The 18,071-nt window shown below is 57.6% G+C and overlaps 2 protein-coding genes across 16 annotated transcripts in view; one reads left to right on the plus strand and one right to left on the minus strand.

Moving 5' to 3' along the window:
• The window catches only part of Tmc6 (transmembrane channel like 6), a 14,063-nt gene extending 8,736 nt beyond the window's left edge, over window positions 1-5,327 (minus strand). For 4 of the 11 annotated variants that reach the window (XM_042283182.2, XM_042283181.2, XM_042283184.2 and 1 more), the window contains exons 1-8: window positions 5,172-5,317; window positions 3,747-3,884; window positions 3,516-3,637; window positions 3,291-3,386; window positions 2,560-2,718; window positions 750-855; window positions 551-647; window positions 146-403 (exon numbers count right to left, since the gene is read on the minus strand). In XM_042283182.2, coding sequence (XP_042139116.1) covers window positions 146-403; window positions 551-647; window positions 750-855; window positions 2,560-2,718; window positions 3,291-3,386; window positions 3,516-3,637; window positions 3,747-3,802 — 894 coding nt within the window. In that variant the 5' untranslated portion in view covers window positions 3,803-3,884; window positions 5,172-5,317. Of the gene's footprint in view, window positions 1-145; window positions 404-550; window positions 648-749; window positions 856-2,559; window positions 2,719-3,290; window positions 3,387-3,515; window positions 3,638-3,746; window positions 3,939-4,570; window positions 5,002-5,171 lie in introns of those variants that run through there. The other 7 variants (XM_006990255.4, XM_016008543.3, XM_076543829.1 and 4 more) reach the window with 7 other exon arrangements.
• Window positions 5,328-6,873: 1,546 nt separating this feature from the next.
• Window positions 6,874-16,769, plus strand: Tmc8 (transmembrane channel like 8). Of its 5 annotated transcripts, none has more exons than XM_076543830.1 (16): window positions 6,874-7,010; window positions 7,524-7,768; window positions 7,886-8,034; window positions 8,336-8,485; window positions 8,667-8,752; window positions 9,310-9,446; window positions 9,685-9,832; window positions 11,061-11,231; window positions 11,841-11,980; window positions 13,785-13,908; window positions 14,253-14,350; window positions 14,505-14,688; window positions 14,812-14,942; window positions 15,026-15,184; window positions 15,739-15,817; window positions 16,218-16,769. In XM_076543830.1, exons 2-16 carry the CDS (start codon window positions 7,608-7,610, stop codon window positions 16,461-16,463), a joined length of 2,163 nt encoding a protein of 720 aa, XP_076399945.1. In that variant the 5' UTR covers window positions 6,874-7,010; window positions 7,524-7,607; the 3' UTR covers window positions 16,464-16,769. The 5 variants fall into 5 exon arrangements, with proteins under 5 accessions (XP_076399945.1, XP_015864035.1, XP_076399946.1 ...); XM_016008549.3 differs by having other exon boundaries at window positions 6,899-7,035; XM_076543831.1 differs by having other exon boundaries at window positions 6,899-7,035; window positions 8,670-8,752.
• Window positions 16,770-18,071: the final 1,302 nt, after the last annotated feature.

The raw sequence follows: 18,071 nt of genomic DNA on the forward strand, positions 1-18,071 counted from the left end.
CACAGGTTGAGAACCACTGCCCTAGGCTATGCTCAGGCCTCCAGGAGGAGAAGCCACCCATAAGGACACCTAGGGACAGGCAGGAGCCCACCAGGGAAGCTGGGACAGGACGGGCACAGGACATGGCAGGAGCTGAAGACCTCACCCCGCCTGTGAGGAGTTCTAGACCAGAGAAGGTAGGGACCGGGCCTGCCGGGTCAGGTGGGAAGACAGCTTGCACTCCCACGAGGAAGGCCAGCAGAGGCAGCAACATCAGGGTGTTGAAGGCCAACAGGGTCTTGAGGAAGAGGAAGTAGGAGAGGACACTGGAGCCAAACTGGCCGCCGATCTGCTTCAGAGCATAGCGCCATGGCCTGGCAGCATACAGACCTGAGAGCAGCACCAGCCCCAGGCTGTGCAGGGCCTGGAGAGATAGCTGCAGGTCAGTCCTGAGGGGCTGCGAAGCCAGGACAGATCTGCACAGCCCCAGGAAAAAGCCAGCAACAGGATAGGGTGTCCCCCACCCCAGCCAGCCACACCCACAACAGACATTACAGCTCAGAGCTCCTACCAGAATGCAGCTGTATCTGAGCCTGGTGCAGCAGGAAAAGACCCCACCTCGGCCCTGCTGGCCCCTCCGCTTTCCCTTTGGGCTCCAACTTTTCTCTCTGGGGACAGAGACAACGCCCAGACCATAAATGCCTTAGACTACAGAGGAATGTGGCTGCCTCCTGGCTCAGGGAGGCCAGCTGAGGCCATGGGGCACTCACCGAAGCCAGCGCTTCTCACCCAGGTTCAAGGGCATGTTCCGGACCATGTGGTCCCGCTGGGCCACCGACAGACCCTGAAGCTCCTTCACTAGCAGGCTCCGCTTCTCTGCCCAGAGGAAGAAGTTCCCTCAGTACCCAGCATCCTTCCCGCTGCACACTGACCAGGGCCCTGGGCAGCCGCCAGCCCAACACGACCCTCTAAGACCCTTACAGGCAAAGCCAGACCCGGGCCAGCTGTCCAGACGGCCCTCCCTCGTTCTTCCTACCCCTTGGGCCCAGGAGTCCCTTCTCCCGTCCCCAGATCCTGGCACCTTCCCAGCTGATCAGTCCTTGTACAGTGGAGGGCAGGGTTTGACCTGATCAAGGTACCCTGGGACTCAACATAAAGAGTAGCAGGGGTGCTGGAGAGATGGCTCAGAGGTTAAGAGCACTGGCTGCTCTTCCAGAGGTCCTGAGTTCAATTCCCAGCAACCACATAGCGGCTCACAACCATCTGTAATGAGATCTGGTGCCCTCTTCTGGCCTGCAGGGACACATGCAGGCAGAACCCTGTATACATAATAAATTAATTTTTAAAAAAAGTTCCAGGACTCAGTGGTGGTTTACTTCATCTTAGAGGTCCTAAGTCTGTCACAACAGATGCACAAAGCCACAAGGGAATGGGGGACAGGTTGGCACTGCCTCCTCATGGCCGCCATGATGTCAGTGCTAACTGTCACTTGATGGAATCACCTGCAGATGGGTCCCTGGCATGCCTGGGAGGGATTATGTTGATTACTTTAATCAGTGTGGGAAGACCCAATGTAACCGTGAGCAAGAATAGGGGACCCTGGACAATATAAAATGGAGGAAACGGCCGAGTCCAGCACTCATCGGTGGACACCCGTGACCAGCTGCTTCAAGCTCCTGCCACCTGACGACCCACACTGGACCACAGTTTGAACTGTGAGCCAGAGTAAACACTGTGTCCCTTACGCTGCTTTGGGCAGAGCATTATCACCACAACAGGAAGAGAAACTGTTGCCACACGCCCGGCCCCACAAAATAAACAGATGCCAGCTTCATCGCTACGGCCAGCCCATGGGGGTAATTTCCCAACTCCAAATTTACACATAAATGATCTTCAGAGGCAGAAGGATCTGAGTTCAAGGCCAACCTGAGCAGGCCTTGACCCCTGTCTTCAGTCACCAAGGGCTGGAGACCCAGACCAACGGTAGAGCGTTTGCCCAGTACTTACAGTCCCATCCACAGAGAGGGAAGATGGGGCCAAGGGAGAGCAGACCTCGGAGAAGGTAGAACATGGCCAGGTGGCAGAGTAAGCAGAGAAGCTGGGGCGGTCACCTGAACTCGGAACCCAGGCCACTCTAACCCACTCCACTCCCACTGCCAGGAGCCTTGGGTTCTCCCGTTCCTAAGCCTCTTCACACTGGGGACGGGGAACGAAACCAGGCCTGCTCCAGTCTCAGGCCCTGGCACTTGCCTCCTCCGCTGCGGTCACTTGGAAGGCTCCCTGGGGCCCTAGGCTGGGCCGCTCCCAGGTGGCCCCCTGCAGTGGCTTCTCTAAGTGCTTGGATCTGAGCTGCTGTCTCCCGCTCACCCAGGTATTCACCCAGCAGGAAGAAAGCTAACAGCTATGACTGGTGTACGGACCACCATCACGCGCTGGAAGCCTCCCCGACGACACTCAGTGATGGATGGTGGAGGTGGGGGGGGGGCATACTGACCCCGGGACCTTTGTAGCTCATGTCTGATACCCGAGGGGCCTCACAGCCAGGCAGCCCTCAGGCAGCAGACTAGGTTATTCACTCACCATCGTCCTCCAAGAGTGTGTGGTCCAGCTCCAGGTCATAGAGGCGAAGGCTGGGCCGGGCAGAGGGGGCCACATTGCCCAGCAGGGGCCGGCTGCTCCTGTGCCGGAGCCTCACCGTGCGGTTGTAGTACTGGGAGATGATGGCCCCACGGCTGCGGCCTTGGAAAACAAGGGCAGGGGAGGAGAAGGCAGGCACAGGTCTGGCCGGACGTCCCTCTGGACAGATCTCAGCACCAGGCCTCCCGTCCCTTAGCCCTCCCCAGGGCTGGGGAAAGACCTTTGCCAGAAACCCAGGAGCTTCTGTTTATCTGGTTGGTTGGTTGGTTTATTTGGGACAGGGTTTCTCTGTGTAGCCCTGGCTCTGTAAGTCCTGGAACTCTGTAGCCCAGGCTGGCTTTGAACTCAGGGATCCACCTGCCCCTGCCTCCCGAGTGCTGGGATTAAAGGCGTGGGCCACCAAGAGCCTATCCCCCCCCACACACACACACACCGGGACCGAACCCAGGGCCTTTCGCTTGCTAGGCAAACGCTCTACCACCGAGCTAAATCCCCAACCCCCAAGAGTCTATTTTTAAGCCTATGACAAATGCTGTCATGTTTAGAATCCAGCAAGGGTGAGTGCCGGGCCTCAGGCCCCAGCAACAGGAAGGCTGGGAGCCCAGAGGAGACAACTCTAGGTTGACACCTAGGCTGAGGTCAAAGTCCAAACAAGGGCAGAGGGTCCCACTCACCAATGGTGCGACTAGGCATGCTGGCCAAGATGCGGAGAGTGGCCATGCTGTGGGCGGGGGCACCTTCAGGCCTTGGGAGGGTCTGGTAACCTCTGCCTAGGAAGGATGGAGACACAGCAGCTCTCTCACCCAGCCCGCCCCACCCACCCCAGGCCTGTAACATGCAAGGGCAGAGATAGTCCCAGGTCCTGCCCACACCGGGTCGGAGCGCAGGCCTGAGCTCACCTGGAGCCAGGGGCAGCAGCTCCAGCCCCTCCTCGGCCGCCACCCGAAGACTCTGCTCTTGAATGAGCTGGTGGAAGGAGTCATGGACTTCGCTCTCTTCATAGGGACTGGGCTCCCGGCTGCTAGGGAGGAACCAGTGTGGGAATCCACGCTCCAGCCCTCTCCCACTTCCAGAAGGCTTCACATCAGACAGGGCGATACATCCCAGACCACCAGCACCAGGGTACTTACTCTTCGTCCCCTGTGGTCTCTGGGACATCGAGGACTAAAGTCAGTGGCTGAGCCATGGCTGTGGTACACCCTCAGCCGGCCTGCAGACCTAAGAGAGCTCAGAGACTAGACCCGCAGCCAATGGGACCCCCACACCATCTGTTGAGATAAAACCATCTTTCAGTCCCTGGCACCCCCTCCCTGGGGGCCCATACTTAAGGCACAAACACACTACAGGAATCCCCAGCCTGCCCCCCATCCACAGCTAAACAAATAATTAATGAGTGGCCCCAAATAACATTCTCGCCCGCCCGTAACGGGCTGTGGGGGAGGAAAGAAAACAGGAAGGAAGCGTGAGGCCACAGTTCCCCACTGGTTTCCTAGATGTCACTGGTCCCAGGAAAATGGGAGAGGTCCGTTCTCAGGCCTGGCCCTAGGGCTTCAACTCTCCTAGAGAAGAGGAAGGGGCCGGGAGGCGCAGAGAACTTCCCGCGCCCGCCCCATGACCCCAAAGTGCTTTCTCTCGCAGGAAGTGCTGCCCGGCAGCCAGCCGCAGAGCCCTGCCCCCAGCACCGCCCAGGCAGCCTCCACTCCACACACAGGACTCCTTGAAACCCACCCCCAACGCCCGGGTCCGGGTGTTCCAAAGTTCTCGTGTCCCCGGGAGACTGACTCCCTACATTCCCAACGCAGCTTAAAGCTGGAGGAGGAAGCTGAGCCGACACAAGCTCCCTTTGTCCAGCTCGGTCACCCCGCACAATAGCAGCCAAAGCATTGTAAGGGGCTTATTGTCCTCCTGGCCTAAGGCCCTAAGGGAGGGCGCGGCGGAATGAGCAGCCAATCACCTGACTCCTGCAGCAGTGCCCCCCAGAAGGCAGGCCCAGCCCTGTCCTCAAATCCTGCCAGTCTTCACCTAGAGAACTCGCAGTTTTCGGGGAGCTCTCCCGACGGCCGAGAGTTCCCACGTAACCCCGATTCGCTCCAGACACGCCCCCGCCTGCGCCTCCCTGGAGCTCAGCAGGGAGGGGCACAGCCGGAGGTGGCACCGCCCGAATGGAAAGCAGCCAGGCGAGGTGGTGCCCACTTAGTTTCAGGGTCCCCTCCCTGGCCACAGTACTTCTCAGGCTCAAGGCCTCAGGCTGCCGCACACCTCTTCTCCATAAGCTGCTGGGAGTGCGCTGAGGCTCCGCCCGGGACTCCGGATCTGCTTGGGCCCCGGGTCTTCAGTCCCGCCTGGGGCGGGCCAGGTGTGCGCAGTTCCGGGACGCACCATCCTGCGCCCCGAGCCAGACGGAGAGAGGCCCGCAGCGGCAGTTCCCAGGAACCCGCACCCAAGGGGTCAGCCCCCCGGCGGGAGCAGCCGCCCCCACAGCCGAGCTGCGACCCTGCACCCGGGTCCAGGCGCCTAGCTGGAGGGGAGGAGCCCCGCTCCCCGAAGTGGCTCACCTGTGCGCGTACCCGCGCCGGGGAACCGCAGTTTCAGCTCCACCAGCAGAAGAGTCATTAACAGACTGTCATTAAGGGTCCGGGGGCAATGTTTGACGGTTCCCAGACTGGCAGCTGGAGGTAGCCCCACCACCCGTCCACATGGCAGCGGGCCCGGAAGGTCACATGACCTCCTCCCGCCCGCGAGTAGGCCCCGCCCATCCAAAACAGTGCCCTGTGCCCGCCAGCTTCGGACTCCACCCCAGCGCTCCACCCTGAATTCTGAGCAAAGTGGGCGCGGCCGAGTATTTGGATATAGACAACTCCTAGGTGGAGTCCCTAATTTTTGTAGGACTCAGTTTCCCCAAGTTTCTAAACGGGACGGTATTTCCAAGCCCACTCACGTCCCGGGGTTACTTACCAGTCCCCAGCCTCTCCACAGGGATTGGGCAACCCCCTCCTCCCAGCCTCGGTTCACTGCTCCCCATCTCCGGCTAAGGAATGGGGTTACCGCCTCCTCTGCTCTGGTGTGGTGTCTATTTCTGAAGCCAGAGTTCAAGCCGCTTCCGGTACCCACTGTCCCAAATGTGCCACTTGCCTAGTTTTCTGTGACCGAGACCTAGGCAATGACCTTTCTATTTCACAGATGAGGACATTAAGGCTGAGAAAGTTTCACCAGCCTCCGCGTGTCACCAGCTGGAGCAGGGGACTTGGCCACCAGAGTGCCCCATGGAGCCCCTTCCCCCATGTGACAGGCAGGGTGACCATGAGAAGGAAGTAAAAGGGAACACCAATCCCCGCCCCCACACAAGACAACAGACGCCAGAAAGCGTGTGGGGTACAGTGATGTGGTGAAGCCTGAGGTAATAGGGTCCGGCTGAGCTGGGGCAGTGGAGAGGGCAGTGACAGATTCCTCACCACTGTCCCTGTGTGGCTGACCCGGCTCTCCTCGGCTCCCCCTTGCACTTGCACTGAAATTTGCATGACTTCTGGCCCAACTTAAAAGTCATTTCCTAGGGAGCCTTCCTGCATGAACTTGAAATACAGAGCCACTGGGCAGGGACGCAGGGAGCCTCAGGGAATCCAGAGCTGAGCTGACAAGGCCTTGAAAGAGGAGAACACGGAGGAAGGGCCAGGGCTCCCGGTACTGGGAACTGGCCAAGATGACTGCTAAAAGTCTGGTCGGTGTCGGTGCACCGAGTCGCTTCCTAAGCACTTAGGCTGGGCTTGGCGCCAGGACATGCAGGAGGGCAGTGCCTGGGATGAAAGCGGGAAGTTCAGAAATAAGGCACCAGGCAGGAGTGATAGGACAGGCCTTTAATTAACCCCAGACTTGGGCAGATATCTCTGTGAGTTCAAGGCCAGCCTGGTCACATAGTGAATTCCAGGACAGCCAGAGCTACACAGTGAAATAACAAAAAAGGAAAGAAATAACGCCAGCGTCCTGGAGAGCCAGCGGCTGGGTGTTCTGGAACCTCCACGTCTCACTATCACGCTCTCTGGGGCGACTGCGGAGGGCAGATAACGGGTCCCTCTGCTCGGCGGGCGGGAAGGGGGCTGGCAGGGGCGGGAGGGTGCAGAGGGAGGCCGGGTGCGTGCCCACCACGCCCCTCACCTGTGTCCTCCCCCTCTGATGCAGGAAGTGCACGCTGATGCAGAGGAAACTACGAGGAAGGAAGGCGGGAGTGGGTGGAGGGGAGGAGACGCTGCTTCCCTGCCAAAGGGGGGTTCCTGTCACGTGACCCCACCCCACTCCCTCACTGCCCTGTCTGGTGGGTCCGGAGCTGATCCCCCGAGGGAGCTTCTTGGGGAGCTCGGTCCCTTGCCGCTTTGTGAGCTGCCTGCTGTGCGGAGAGGACGGTGAGGGGAAAGAATTGAGGCCCAGGTCTGTAGCTTCCTCTGGGGTGACTTGGGGGTTCCTCCTTTTCTCACGGTTGGGGAGGTAGCCACGCCTCCCTTTCTGGGTCCCTTAAGACCAGAGCAGACCCAGAAAGAACACACAGACCAGGGGCCCTAGCACATCCAAAGCTGGGGTGTTGCAGAAAGCGGGATTCTAGGAGCTATCGGGGTTCAGGACAGGGGTGACTGCCCAGAAAGCCAATGCGCACATGGAAAAGAGTGGGGATTGTGCTTTTCCAAAGCTTAAGGTTTGTGACAGCCAATCTTCGCTTTGCCGGTGGCTCTCTCTCTCTCTCTCTCTCTCTCTCTCTCTCTCTCTCTCTCTCTCTCTCTCTCTCTCTCTCCCCCCCCCCATGTCCTCGGGGCCTTTTTCCTCATTTGACAGGCTGGGAGACCTAGGCCTGGGTCGGAGGTGGAGTGGGACAGCCCCGGCTCCGACCGCAGCAGACTTCTTTTCACTTGTGGACATGGCAGGGCCAAGGCGAAGCTCATCACCCGGCGCCCGCCGTTCCTCCTGAAAGCCAGGCTGGTGCTTGTGTGTCCCGCGCGCCCCCTGGCATGTTTCGCCAGTGGTCGGTGCAGTCGGGACCGGCCCCCCGACGGCCTGACTCCCAGGCGGCCGCGGAGGAGCTGTGGGAGGAAGAAGTGGAGCGGCTGTGCGCCTCCCGGGCGCCGGTACGGATGCTGCCCTACGCCATGGCAGACAAGCGCTTCATCCGGTAGGTGCGGCTGGCTCGGCCGCACTGGAGGAGCCGCGGTGGGGGCGGGAGAGCGCGCCCGAGGATCGTACCTGTCGGATGGATGACTCGGGTGTCCCCGTCGCCACGGTCCCACAGGAATCTGCGGGAGCCCGAGGGGGTGAAGACCTCCTGCTGGCAGCGGTGGCGTCGCCGAGGGCAGGTGGCCCGACAGCATCTGAGGGAGGCAGCGCAGAGGCTGGCCCACGGCTTCGGGCTCTGGGAGGAAGCGCTCTACGAGATTGGGGGTAGGATCCCACGCCCGCCCTCCCTTCCCACCTCCCTGGTCAGCCCCTCCATCCATCCTTGTGCACCCCTTGGATTCCTCCCATGCACACGTTGGTGGGAGACAGCCCTCCGAGGGCTATTGGAGATACTGCACGTCAAGTCCCAATATTGCCGTGGGCTGGTCCCCACTCACACGTACCACACAGCCCGGTGATTCTCAGCGTTGGCTATCTCTAAATCAAATAGGAGGAATGTAATTGCTACAAGGAAAAATGGTCTAGAAAATGGAAGACGGCTGGGCTCCCTGCTTTTCTCCCACAGGCCTCTTCGGGACGGGCATCCAGTCCTACTTCACGTTCCTCCGCTTCCTGCTGCTGCTCAACCTGCTGACGTTACTGATGACCGGAAGCTTTGTCCTGCTGCCGCTGGTCTGGCTCCACCACCCTGAGCCAGGCCCTGCCCTGAAACTGAGTGAGTGCTGGGATTGCCCTGACCCTGTGGACCTCAGCCTGGGCACGCTGCATGGGCTAGCCTTGGTCTCTGCTTGATGGTACCTTCTGCACAGACAGCCTCGGTGTTAGGGTAGATGCAATGGAGTTGGAAGGTTGAGTGTCACCTGTGTGTGTCTTGTCCGTCCTCTCTTCCTGCTCAGCAGGCCTCCAGTGCCCCGGCAGCCACCAGCCCCAGAGTGGCATTCCAAGGTTCCACAACCCACTTTGGAATATTCTAACTGGCAGGGTAAGTGGATCTCTCCTGGCTATGTGGCTATGCTCTGGGGCATCTGGGAGACTCTAGTCTGAAGGACCCCTGCTCCTCAAGAGACATTTTGGCTTTTAAGGGAGAGTCTTACACAGACCAGCCAGGCCAGATATAGAGACTTAGGGAGATGTGCCCGTGAGCCATAGAACCCAGCCTGGAGCAAGAGACAAATGAAGAAAGTGTCCAGACCTCTAAGATAAACACACACACACACACACACACACACACACACACACACACACACACACACCAATTCCTAGAGGCCACTGAGCCAGTATCTTAAGTCCTGGACCCAAACCTGTATGACATTGGGTAAGTCACCTAGCTTCTTCCAGTGTCTGTAAAACAGGGGTATCTTGGGCCGGGCACAGGGGTGCGTTCCTGCAAGCACAGTTCTCAGGAGGCGGAGGCAGGAGGGTCACAAGTCCAAGGCCAGCCTGGGGCACATAAGAAGGTCCTGTTCTTCCTTGCAGAATAAGCACTTAGAACAGGCCCAGCATGCCACCTGCATTCACACATGCTCACTGTGTCCCCAGGCCTTCAACAACACCTATCTCTTCTACGGTGCCTACCGGGCAGGGCCGGAGCACAGCTCAGGGTACAGCATCCGCCTGGCCTACCTCCTCAGCCCAATGGCTTGCCTGCTCCTCTGCTTCTGCGGGACATTGCAGCGGTGAGCGAAGACCCCCAAGTCGCCTACAGGCCTCCATCCTTGGCCATCCTTCATCAGCTGGCAGATAGATCCCTGCGCAATGAGGCTCACCCTGGCCCCCAGCCTGCCTCCTATACAGTGAGGCTGGTACCCAGGAACAGGGGTCTCTGCCCCAACTTTCTGAGGCCAGAATCCCAGCCAAGCCACTGCCAAGGGTGGAGAGTGGAGGAACCCCCACAGCAATCCTTCCTTCCCCCAGGATGGTAGAGGGGCTCCCACGGCAGCCACTCCTGGGCCAGGGCTACAGGGCGCCCCTCAGCGCCAAAGTCTTCTCGTCCTGGGACTTCTGCATCCGGGTGTGGGAAGCCGCCACCATCAAGAAGCATGAAATCAGCAATGAACTGAAGGTGTGTGAGGGGCAGAGTGTGTGTGTGTGTGTGTGTGTGTGTGTGTGTGTGTGTGTGTGTATGTGTGTGTGTCGTGATGAAAGTGGTATGTGAGGGGCTGGGTGAGTGTGAATGGGAGTGACCAGATGACAGTACGAACCAGCTGTGATTGTGAACACGCAAATGTTATAAGAATGTGTGACAGGCGTAGTGGGCGAGCGTCTTTAATCCCAGCACTTGGGAGGTGGAGGCAGGTGGATCACTGTGAGTTCAAGGCCAGCCTGAACTACAGAGCAAGCTCCAGGTCAGCCAGGATACATAGTGAGACCATGTCACAAAATAAATAAATATGGAAATGTGTCTAGGTATGATGTGTGTATCTGTGATCCCAGCATTCAGGAGACTGAGGCAGGGGGATTGCCATGAGTTTGCGACTAGTCTGGGGTACAAATTTGTAAGTGCCAGGCCAGCTAAGATTATGAGACAAGACCCTGTCTCAACAACAAGGGGTTGGCAGGATGGCTGTTCAGGTAAAGGGCTTTGTTGTGACCTGGAGTTTATCTCTGGGTCCCACAAGGTGGGAGAAAGAAACGGTTCCCACAGTTTCTGTTCTGACCTCCACGTGTGCACCATGGCATTCACACACACACACATAGTGTAAAAATAAAATAAAAGGGGGGGGGCTGGAGAGACGGCTCAGAGGTTAAGAGCACTGACTGCTCTTCCTGGGGTCCTGAGTTCAATTCCCAGCAATGATATGGTGGCTCTCAACCATCTGTAATGAGATCTGGTGCCCTCTTCTGGCCTACAGGGATATATGCAGGCAGAACACTGTATACAAAATAAATAAATCTTTAAAAAAAAAAACTACAGCCAGGCGGTGGTGGCACACACCTTTAATCCCAGCACTCGGGAGGCAGAGCCAGGCGGATCTCTGTGAGTTCGAGGCCAGCCTGGTCTACAAAGTGAGTTCCAGGAAAGGTGCGAAGCTACACAAAGAAACCCTGTCTCGAAAAAAACAAAAAAAAACAAAAACAAAAAAAAACTACAAAAGGTAGGTGTGCATGCATGTGTGTTTGTGTGCATGCATGTGTGTGTGTGTGTGTGTGTGTGTGTGTGTGTGTGTGTGTGTGTGTGTGTGTGTCTTGGACTAGCTGAGCGAGGGCGTGGCTATGATTAGCGTGGCTAGTGACTGGGTGAGGGTGGATGGATGTGGAATGCTTCAGGACCCCTCCCCTCCTGTCTTCAGGTGGAGCTGGAAGAGGGCCGCCGCCTGGAGCTGGCTCAGCAGCAGACCCGGGCCCAAAAGGCCTGCCGCCTGCTTACCTACCTGCGGACCAATGTCCTCATCGGACTCCTAGTGGCCGGAGCCATCAGCGCCATCTTCTGGGCCACCAAGTACTCACAGGACAACAAGGAGGTGAGGGACAGGGCATGCCTTTCTTTTTCTTTTTCTCTCTCTTTCTTTCTTTCTTTTTTTTTTTTTTTGAGATCTATTTATTTATTATGCTGTTATTGTTTTTTCCCCCGAGACAGGGTTTATCCGTGTAGTTTTAGTGCCTGTCCTGGATCTCACTCTGTAGCCCAGGCTAGCCTCAAACTCACAGAGACCCACCTGGCTCTGCCTCCCAAGTGCTGGGATTAAAGGCATGCATCACTGCCACCCGGCTATTTATTATGTTTTTTAATTAATTATTTTATGTGCATTGGTGTTTGACCTGCATGTGTGTCTGTGTGAGAGTGTCAGATCTCCTGGAACTGGAGTTACACACAGTTGTAAGCTGTCATGTGGGTGCTGGGAATTGAACCCAGGTCCTCTGAAAGAGCAGCCAGTGCTCTTAACTGTTGGACCATCTCTCCAGCACCCCCCCCCCCATGTATTCCTTTATGGTTTGTTTATTTGCTTTTTTGGTGTGAACTGTGAGAAGAGATAGGTGACCCCACTGTGCAGCCGAGAAGACCGAGGCTCAGGCCAGGGCCCCTCTGTGTGAGCTGCATCCTCAGAACCTTGACCCCCTCCTCCCCACAGGAGTCCCTTTTTCTGGTGCTGCAATACCTGCCCCCTGGAGTCATTGCCCTGGTCAACTTCCTGGGTCCCCAACTGTTCACAGTCCTGATCCAGCTGGAGAACTACCCTCCCAGCACCGAGGTCAACCTCACCCTGATCTGGTGAGTATCCAGGGGGTGCATCGTTGTGGTCCCCAAGAGTCCTGAACCGGGAGACTCTCATGTTCACCAGTACACCAAAGCGGAGGTGGGCAGTGCTTCTAGACCATTCAGCCTCGGGTCCCAAATCTGAGGCTTCCCCTGATGGGAGCCATCAACCTGCATGAAGCAGAGGGCCATTTGGAAGGTTAGGGGTGCTGTTTGGCCTCGGGGAGTCAAGAGCCAGCTGTGAACACTTACAAAGCCTGGCGATTTGAGACACAGCTCCTGTGCATTGTGAGGCTGGACACTTTGCCTCGATGGCCCTCACTCACTGCTGAAGTGTCCTGGCCAAGGTCACTCATCCCCATAGCTCTGCCACACGGTCCTGACTCCAGCGCAAGCCCACTCTGAGGGTCCCCCACGAAACCTGTGTGTGCCTCGCCAGCTTCTCTAGCCTCTCTGTCCTCACCTCCGAGTCCTGCCTTCTTTCCCTCCGCTTCCGTCATGGTCAACTCTGATTTGCTTTGACGCACACATGAGAAACAACTCAAACTGTGCCAGGCACAGTGGCATAGTCCTGGCACTTGAGAGGCAGAGGCAGGGGGATCGCAAGCTCAAAGCTAGCCTGGGCTACACAGGAAGAAGCTGTCAAAACCATCCAAGTCAAGGGCTGGCGAGATGGCTCAGTGTGGAAAAGCACATGCCATGCAGCCTGACAACCTGGGCTTGGATCCCCGGAACACATGTAGAAAGCCAGATGTGGTGGCACATGTCTGTAACCAGTTACAGCACACCTGTGTAGATGGGAGAGAGACAAGAGCATCACCTGGAAGCTCTCGGCCCAGCAAACCTGGAGTATACAATGCAGCCCTAGAAAAGAAAGCCAGGCATGGCGGTGCACGCCTTTTATCCCAGCGCTGAGGCAGACACTGCCTGCCTCCACCCGCCTCTGCCTCCGCCACCTCTGCCTCCCAGTGCTGGGATTAAAAGTGTGTGCCGCTTGCACCACTATACCAGGCTTACCTTGTTTTTGTTCATTTGTTTTTTAAAAAGATTTATTTATTTATTTATTTATTTATTTATTTATTTATTTATTTATTTATTTATTTATTTATTATGTATAGTGTTCTGTCTGTGTGTATGCTTGCCCACCAGAAGAGGGCACCAGGTCTCATTATAGATGTTTGTGAGCCACCATGTGGTTGCTGGGAATTGAACTCAGGACCTCTGGAAGAGCTGCCAGTGCTCTTAACCTCTGAGCCACCTCTCCAGCTTGCGCGTGCGTGCACACGCACGCACGCACGCGCACACACACACAGAATCTCACCAGGCATGGTGGTGCACACCTTTAACACCAGCCCTCAGCGGCAGAGGCAGACACATCTCTGTAAGTTTGAGGCTAGCCTGGCCTACGTAGTAAGTTCTGGGCCAGCCCAGAACCACTACTACGTGGTAAATAAAAAAAGGAGGAGCTTCGAAGGTGTCTCCTGATCTGAGACTCTGAGGACCCAGGAAGGCGCAGACTTTCTCTTGCAGGACTCGTCCAAATAAACCTTAGAGCTGGCGGCAGGGAGGATAGGTGGGGGGGGGGAGCGGGGCGGGGGGGGGGGGGTCCCAAACTGGGTTAGAGACCAGACCATTCGTTCCCATGCACTATGTGGAGTCAGGAGTCAGGCTTGAGGAACACATTTTGAAAATCACTGGAGGGAGATGAAGCAGGCTGGAAGGAGGCAGGGCTGAGCCCACGACACCGGGTCTCAGGCACCAGCCACTCTGTGGCCTGGATGGAGCCCCGACCCCCCTCTGATGCGGCCCCTGCCCTCAGGTGCGTGGTGCTGAAGCTGGCCAGCCTGGGGATGTTCTCCTTCTCGCTGGGTCAGACCGTGCTGTGCGTAGGCAGAAACAAGACCAGCTGCGAGGCTTATGGCTACAACGCCTGCGAATACCAGGTGGCAACCCATCCTTCCCCATGAAGCCCCACCTCAAACTCCAGAGCGGGGTCCCTTTCAGTCCTTTCCCAGGTATCACTTTCGTGAGTAGCTGGAGGCGGAGCTGCCATACCATGGCGTGCCCCCAGGGGGCGCCCCGCACCACACCCCAGATGTGCCGCTATAGCTCTTCTGGTTTGGGAGTCCTCTGCTCTAGTTCTGTCCCCGAGGTCAAGTCTGACTGCAAGCAAGGCTCTGAGACCCACCCCAGCACCAACCCACCTCCAAACCCAGCAAGCAGTGGGTGAGGGGAGAGTCTGGAGGAACCTGGGGATAGTGATGGGTCCCCTTTCTCTGCACCCCAGTGCTGGGAGAACTCGGTGGGTGAAGAGTTATATAAACTAATCATCTTCAACTTCCTGCTCACCGTGGCCTTCGCCTTCCTGGTCAGCCTGCCTCGGAGGTGAGCTACAGGGGGACACCCCAGGGGATGGCTGGAGGCCACTGCCAAGCGTAAGCCAGGTCTGTCCCCATGAGTAAGGGTGTGATGGCCCATAGGGAAGGCCCATGTGGCTCCGCCTGGAGTGTACCCAGATCCCCCACCCCCCTCACCCCAGGCTGTTAGTGGAGCGCTTCTCAGGCCAGTTCTGGACTTGGCTGGACCGGGAGGAGTTCCTGGTGCCAAAGAACGTGCTGGACATCGTGGCCGCGCAGACTGTCACCTGGATGGGTCTCTTCTACTGTCCGCTGCTGCCCCTCCTCAACAGTGCCTTTCTCTTCCTCACCTTCTACATCAAGAAGGTGGGGAGCTTGGGACAGTGCTCGCTCGAGCACTGCATCCTCCTTCCGCCCCCCTCCCCTGGACCTCAGACCCCCTGGTCCACAAAACACCCAGGTAAGTCCTGCTATCTCGACCACCTCCAGTACACCCTCCTGAGGAACTCCAAGGCGTCCCCAAGGCTGTTCCGAGCCTCCAGCTCCACCTTCTTCTTCCAACTGGTGTTGCTCCTGGGCTTGCTCTTGGCTGCAGTACCTCTGGCCTACGTGATCACCAGGTGATGGGGGTTGGCAGCTGGGAGGCTGGCCCAGCAACTCGTACCCGAGACCCTGACAACCCTGTCCGTTCCCATCTCTCCAGCACCCGCTCCTCCTGGGACTGCGGCCTCTTTGCCAACTATTCAGCCCCCTGGCAGGTGGTACCAGAGCTGGTGACCCTCCAGCTGCCACTTGCTGGCCAGCGTACCCTCCATTACCTCAGCTCTCACGCCTTCAGCTTCCCGCTGCTCATTCTGCTCAGGTGCCTCCAGCCAGCAGGGACTGTGGGAGAAACCCAGTTTCTTGGTTTTTGTCTTTTCCTTCCCGGGGGTGGTGTACACCTGAGCATCTCCAGACAGTGTCCTGGGGTGCGGGACCCAGGGAAAATGACCCAAAGAGAGGTGACCTGAGGGCATACTATAGGCCCTCTGGGCTCCTAGGATGCCACTGAGGACTGCATGGCCACTGAGGAAACCCAGCCGCTGCTGAGGCAGCCTTCCCATGCTGGAGCACTTGGAGTGAGGGGCTGTGAGAAGAAGGGGAGCTTTTAGATAAAACAGCGTGCACAGAACTTTGAGACTGAGACGGTAGATCTGGTGTGATGGTGCACACCTATAATCCCAGCACTCGGGAGGCTGAGGCAGGAGGATGGCTGTGAATGTGAGGCCACCCTGCTTACAGAGTGAGCTCCAGGGCAACCTGGTCTACATGGCAAGACCCTGTCTCAAAGATAAAGATTGAGGAAGCGGGGCGGAAGTCAGGCAGCGACCACGGTGGCCTGGGAGGTGACTGACCTGGAATCCTATCTGCCTTAAGCCTCGTCCTGACCGTGTGCGTCTCCCAGTCCCGGGCGAACGCCAGAGCCATCCAAGGGCTGCGGAAGCAGCTGGTGTGGGTGAGTGGGTCCACTTCGGCCCAGCCCTTTAGGAGTGTGTAGTAGACTGAAGAATCTGGCTGGGAGGGATGAGGGGTTCTTCTCCCGTGCCGTGCCGGGTGTACCCGGAGGTTAGGGAGGAACTCTCGCCTCCTGCCACTGGCAGCCTACTTTGGTAGGGGCGTGGCCTTGGGTTGAAGCAAAGCCTCAGGTGGTGGGCGTGGTCTGGGTCCGGGCTGGGATGCGTTAGGGGCGGGGCTGTGGTGCCGCCTGGTCCTAAATTAGGGGCCGGCTTTGAGGTGGCCTCCCGCTGCCGTGAGAACCCGCCCTGGCGGGGCCAAGGCCTCGGATTACGTTGTGGACGTGGCTTCCGGCTGCAGCTTGCTTCAAGCTAACATCTGGTCTCTTGTTTTCCCTGCAGCTGGTCCAGGAGAAGTGGCATCTGGTGGACGACCTGTCGCGGCTGCTGCTTGAGCTGAGCCCGGAGCCCGAGACCCCTCGCTCTCGAGCTTCGCGTCCGCGGTCCTTCTGCCCTGGATTCCCGTGCCCAGGCTCACCCGGCCCCAGGACACCCCTGAAAGGACCCTCCACCAGGCTGAGCTCCTCGAGCTCCGGTGCCTCGGTTCCCGTCTCCAAATTTCACTTCCCCAGCCGCACAGAGCTGTAGCACCGACCCGCCCCCTCCCCACACACCCACACCACCCCCACCCCCACCCCCCGGCTTTGCCGCAGCTTCCTCCGGTCCTCCCCTCCCGGCCCTTCCACCTCCTTACCCTGTGATCACTGGTCCCAGGAACCACTGCTTACAGCTGGCTCCAGGGCCTTATCCTCAGGTCAGCAGGAAGAACATGAGAATTTCTACCTCTATTTTATTTTATCTAATCCCTTCATAGGTTTTATTGAGTGTTCTGTAGTGTGCATAATGGTATGTATATTAATTCATGGATATATTATAAATATGCATTTTTTGGAAGCATTCACATTTCTTAGGAAGGGGTTGCTCTCAGGAATGTTTGTATGCCTCTCTCCATGATGCTGCAAGCCCTGGTCTGGAACAGCCCTCTGCAGACTGAGGGCTCTTCTCTGCCACCCCCTCCCACATCGCACCACCTGCTTAACCCTCCACCCACCTGAGCACAGAGGTGAAGCCACGCTCAGCAAGTGGCGGGGCCGGGGCTTGAACCAGATAGAGGGACTCCAAGACACACTAAACCAGGGTAGGCCCTGAGGTCACTCCTGATCCTGAGAGTGGCTTGCTTAAGTTCAGTGACATCTGGGTCCCTTGGGGAAAGCATCCATGCAGGGTCCATGGCCACACCTCTGCAGAACACTGTTCTCTCAGCCTGCCTGCGAGCTGACAGTGAGTCTGAGGGGTGACAGTGCACACCCTGCCAGACTCTCAGCGGCAGGTGCAGGCCTGCACTTGGAGACCTTGGGGAGTGCTGTGGGAGGCAACCCTGGAAGGTGGCATGCTCATGGGGGATGCAGAGGCAGGGCAGGGTGCAGCCTGGAGCTCTGCCTGGGTTTCCTCTTCTCACCCCATCTCTTGCTGCAATGGCTTTGAACCCACAGCTTGGAAGGAAATCTCTATAAAGTTCAGATGCTAACAGATCCTACTGGCTTTGAGGTGACTGGTCCGGATGTAGCCATAGCCAGGCATGGGGGTCAGTGTCTGGTTTTTTGTTTTTGTTTTTTTTTTTGAGACAGGGTTTTTCTGTTGTGGCCCTCGCTGTCCTGGAACTCTCTCTGTAGACCAGGCTGCCCTGGAACTGGCAGAGATCTAGAGATCCGCCTGCCTCTGCCTCCCAAGTGCTGGAATCAAAGGCGCATGCCACCATTCATGGCTGTGTGTGTGTGTGTGTGTGTGTGTGTGTGTGTGTGTTTTGTTTTGTTGTTGTTTTTCTTTTTTTGTTTTAATCTGTCTGTTCATCTTGAGACCAGGTCTCTGTTTTAGATAGTCCTGGCTATCCTGGAACTCACTATGCAGACCAGGCTACCTCGAACTCAGAGATCCTCCTGCCTCTGCCTCCTCTGCTGGCATTAAAGGAGTGCACCAGACTCTGTGGGGACATTTTAAAGTACCCAGGTACAGGCAGCTAGAGTGCAGGACTATTAGCAGAGAGAGACAGAGGGAGCCCCAGAGGGTGCCTTTTATTCTCTTGAAACAGGAAATGTAGCCAAGGTGGTCTGATCCTCCTGCCTCCAAGCGCTAGGGTGACAGGCATGGGCCATCCACCCAGCTGAGAAGCCTGCAGCTCCTGCCTGGACTTCTGCC

The sequence above is a fragment of the Peromyscus maniculatus genome, chromosome 8, assembly GCF_049852395.1.
Source record: "Peromyscus maniculatus bairdii isolate BWxNUB_F1_BW_parent chromosome 8, HU_Pman_BW_mat_3.1, whole genome shotgun sequence".
NCBI classification, from domain to species: Eukaryota; Metazoa; Chordata; class Mammalia; order Rodentia; family Cricetidae; genus Peromyscus; species Peromyscus maniculatus.

Coding starts and splice junctions, on each gene's coding strand:
- Tmc8 (XM_016008548.3), top strand. CDS start 7,259: ATGGAAAAGAGTGGGGATTGTGCTTTTCCAAAGCTTAAG. Junction 9,833..11,060: donor AAATCAGCAATGAACTGAAG/GTGTGTGAGGGG, acceptor TCCTGTCTTCAG/GTGGAGCTGGAAGAGGGCCG. Junction 11,981..13,784: donor GTCAACCTCACCCTGATCTG/GTGAGTATCCAG, acceptor CCCTGCCCTCAG/GTGCGTGGTGCTGAAGCTGG.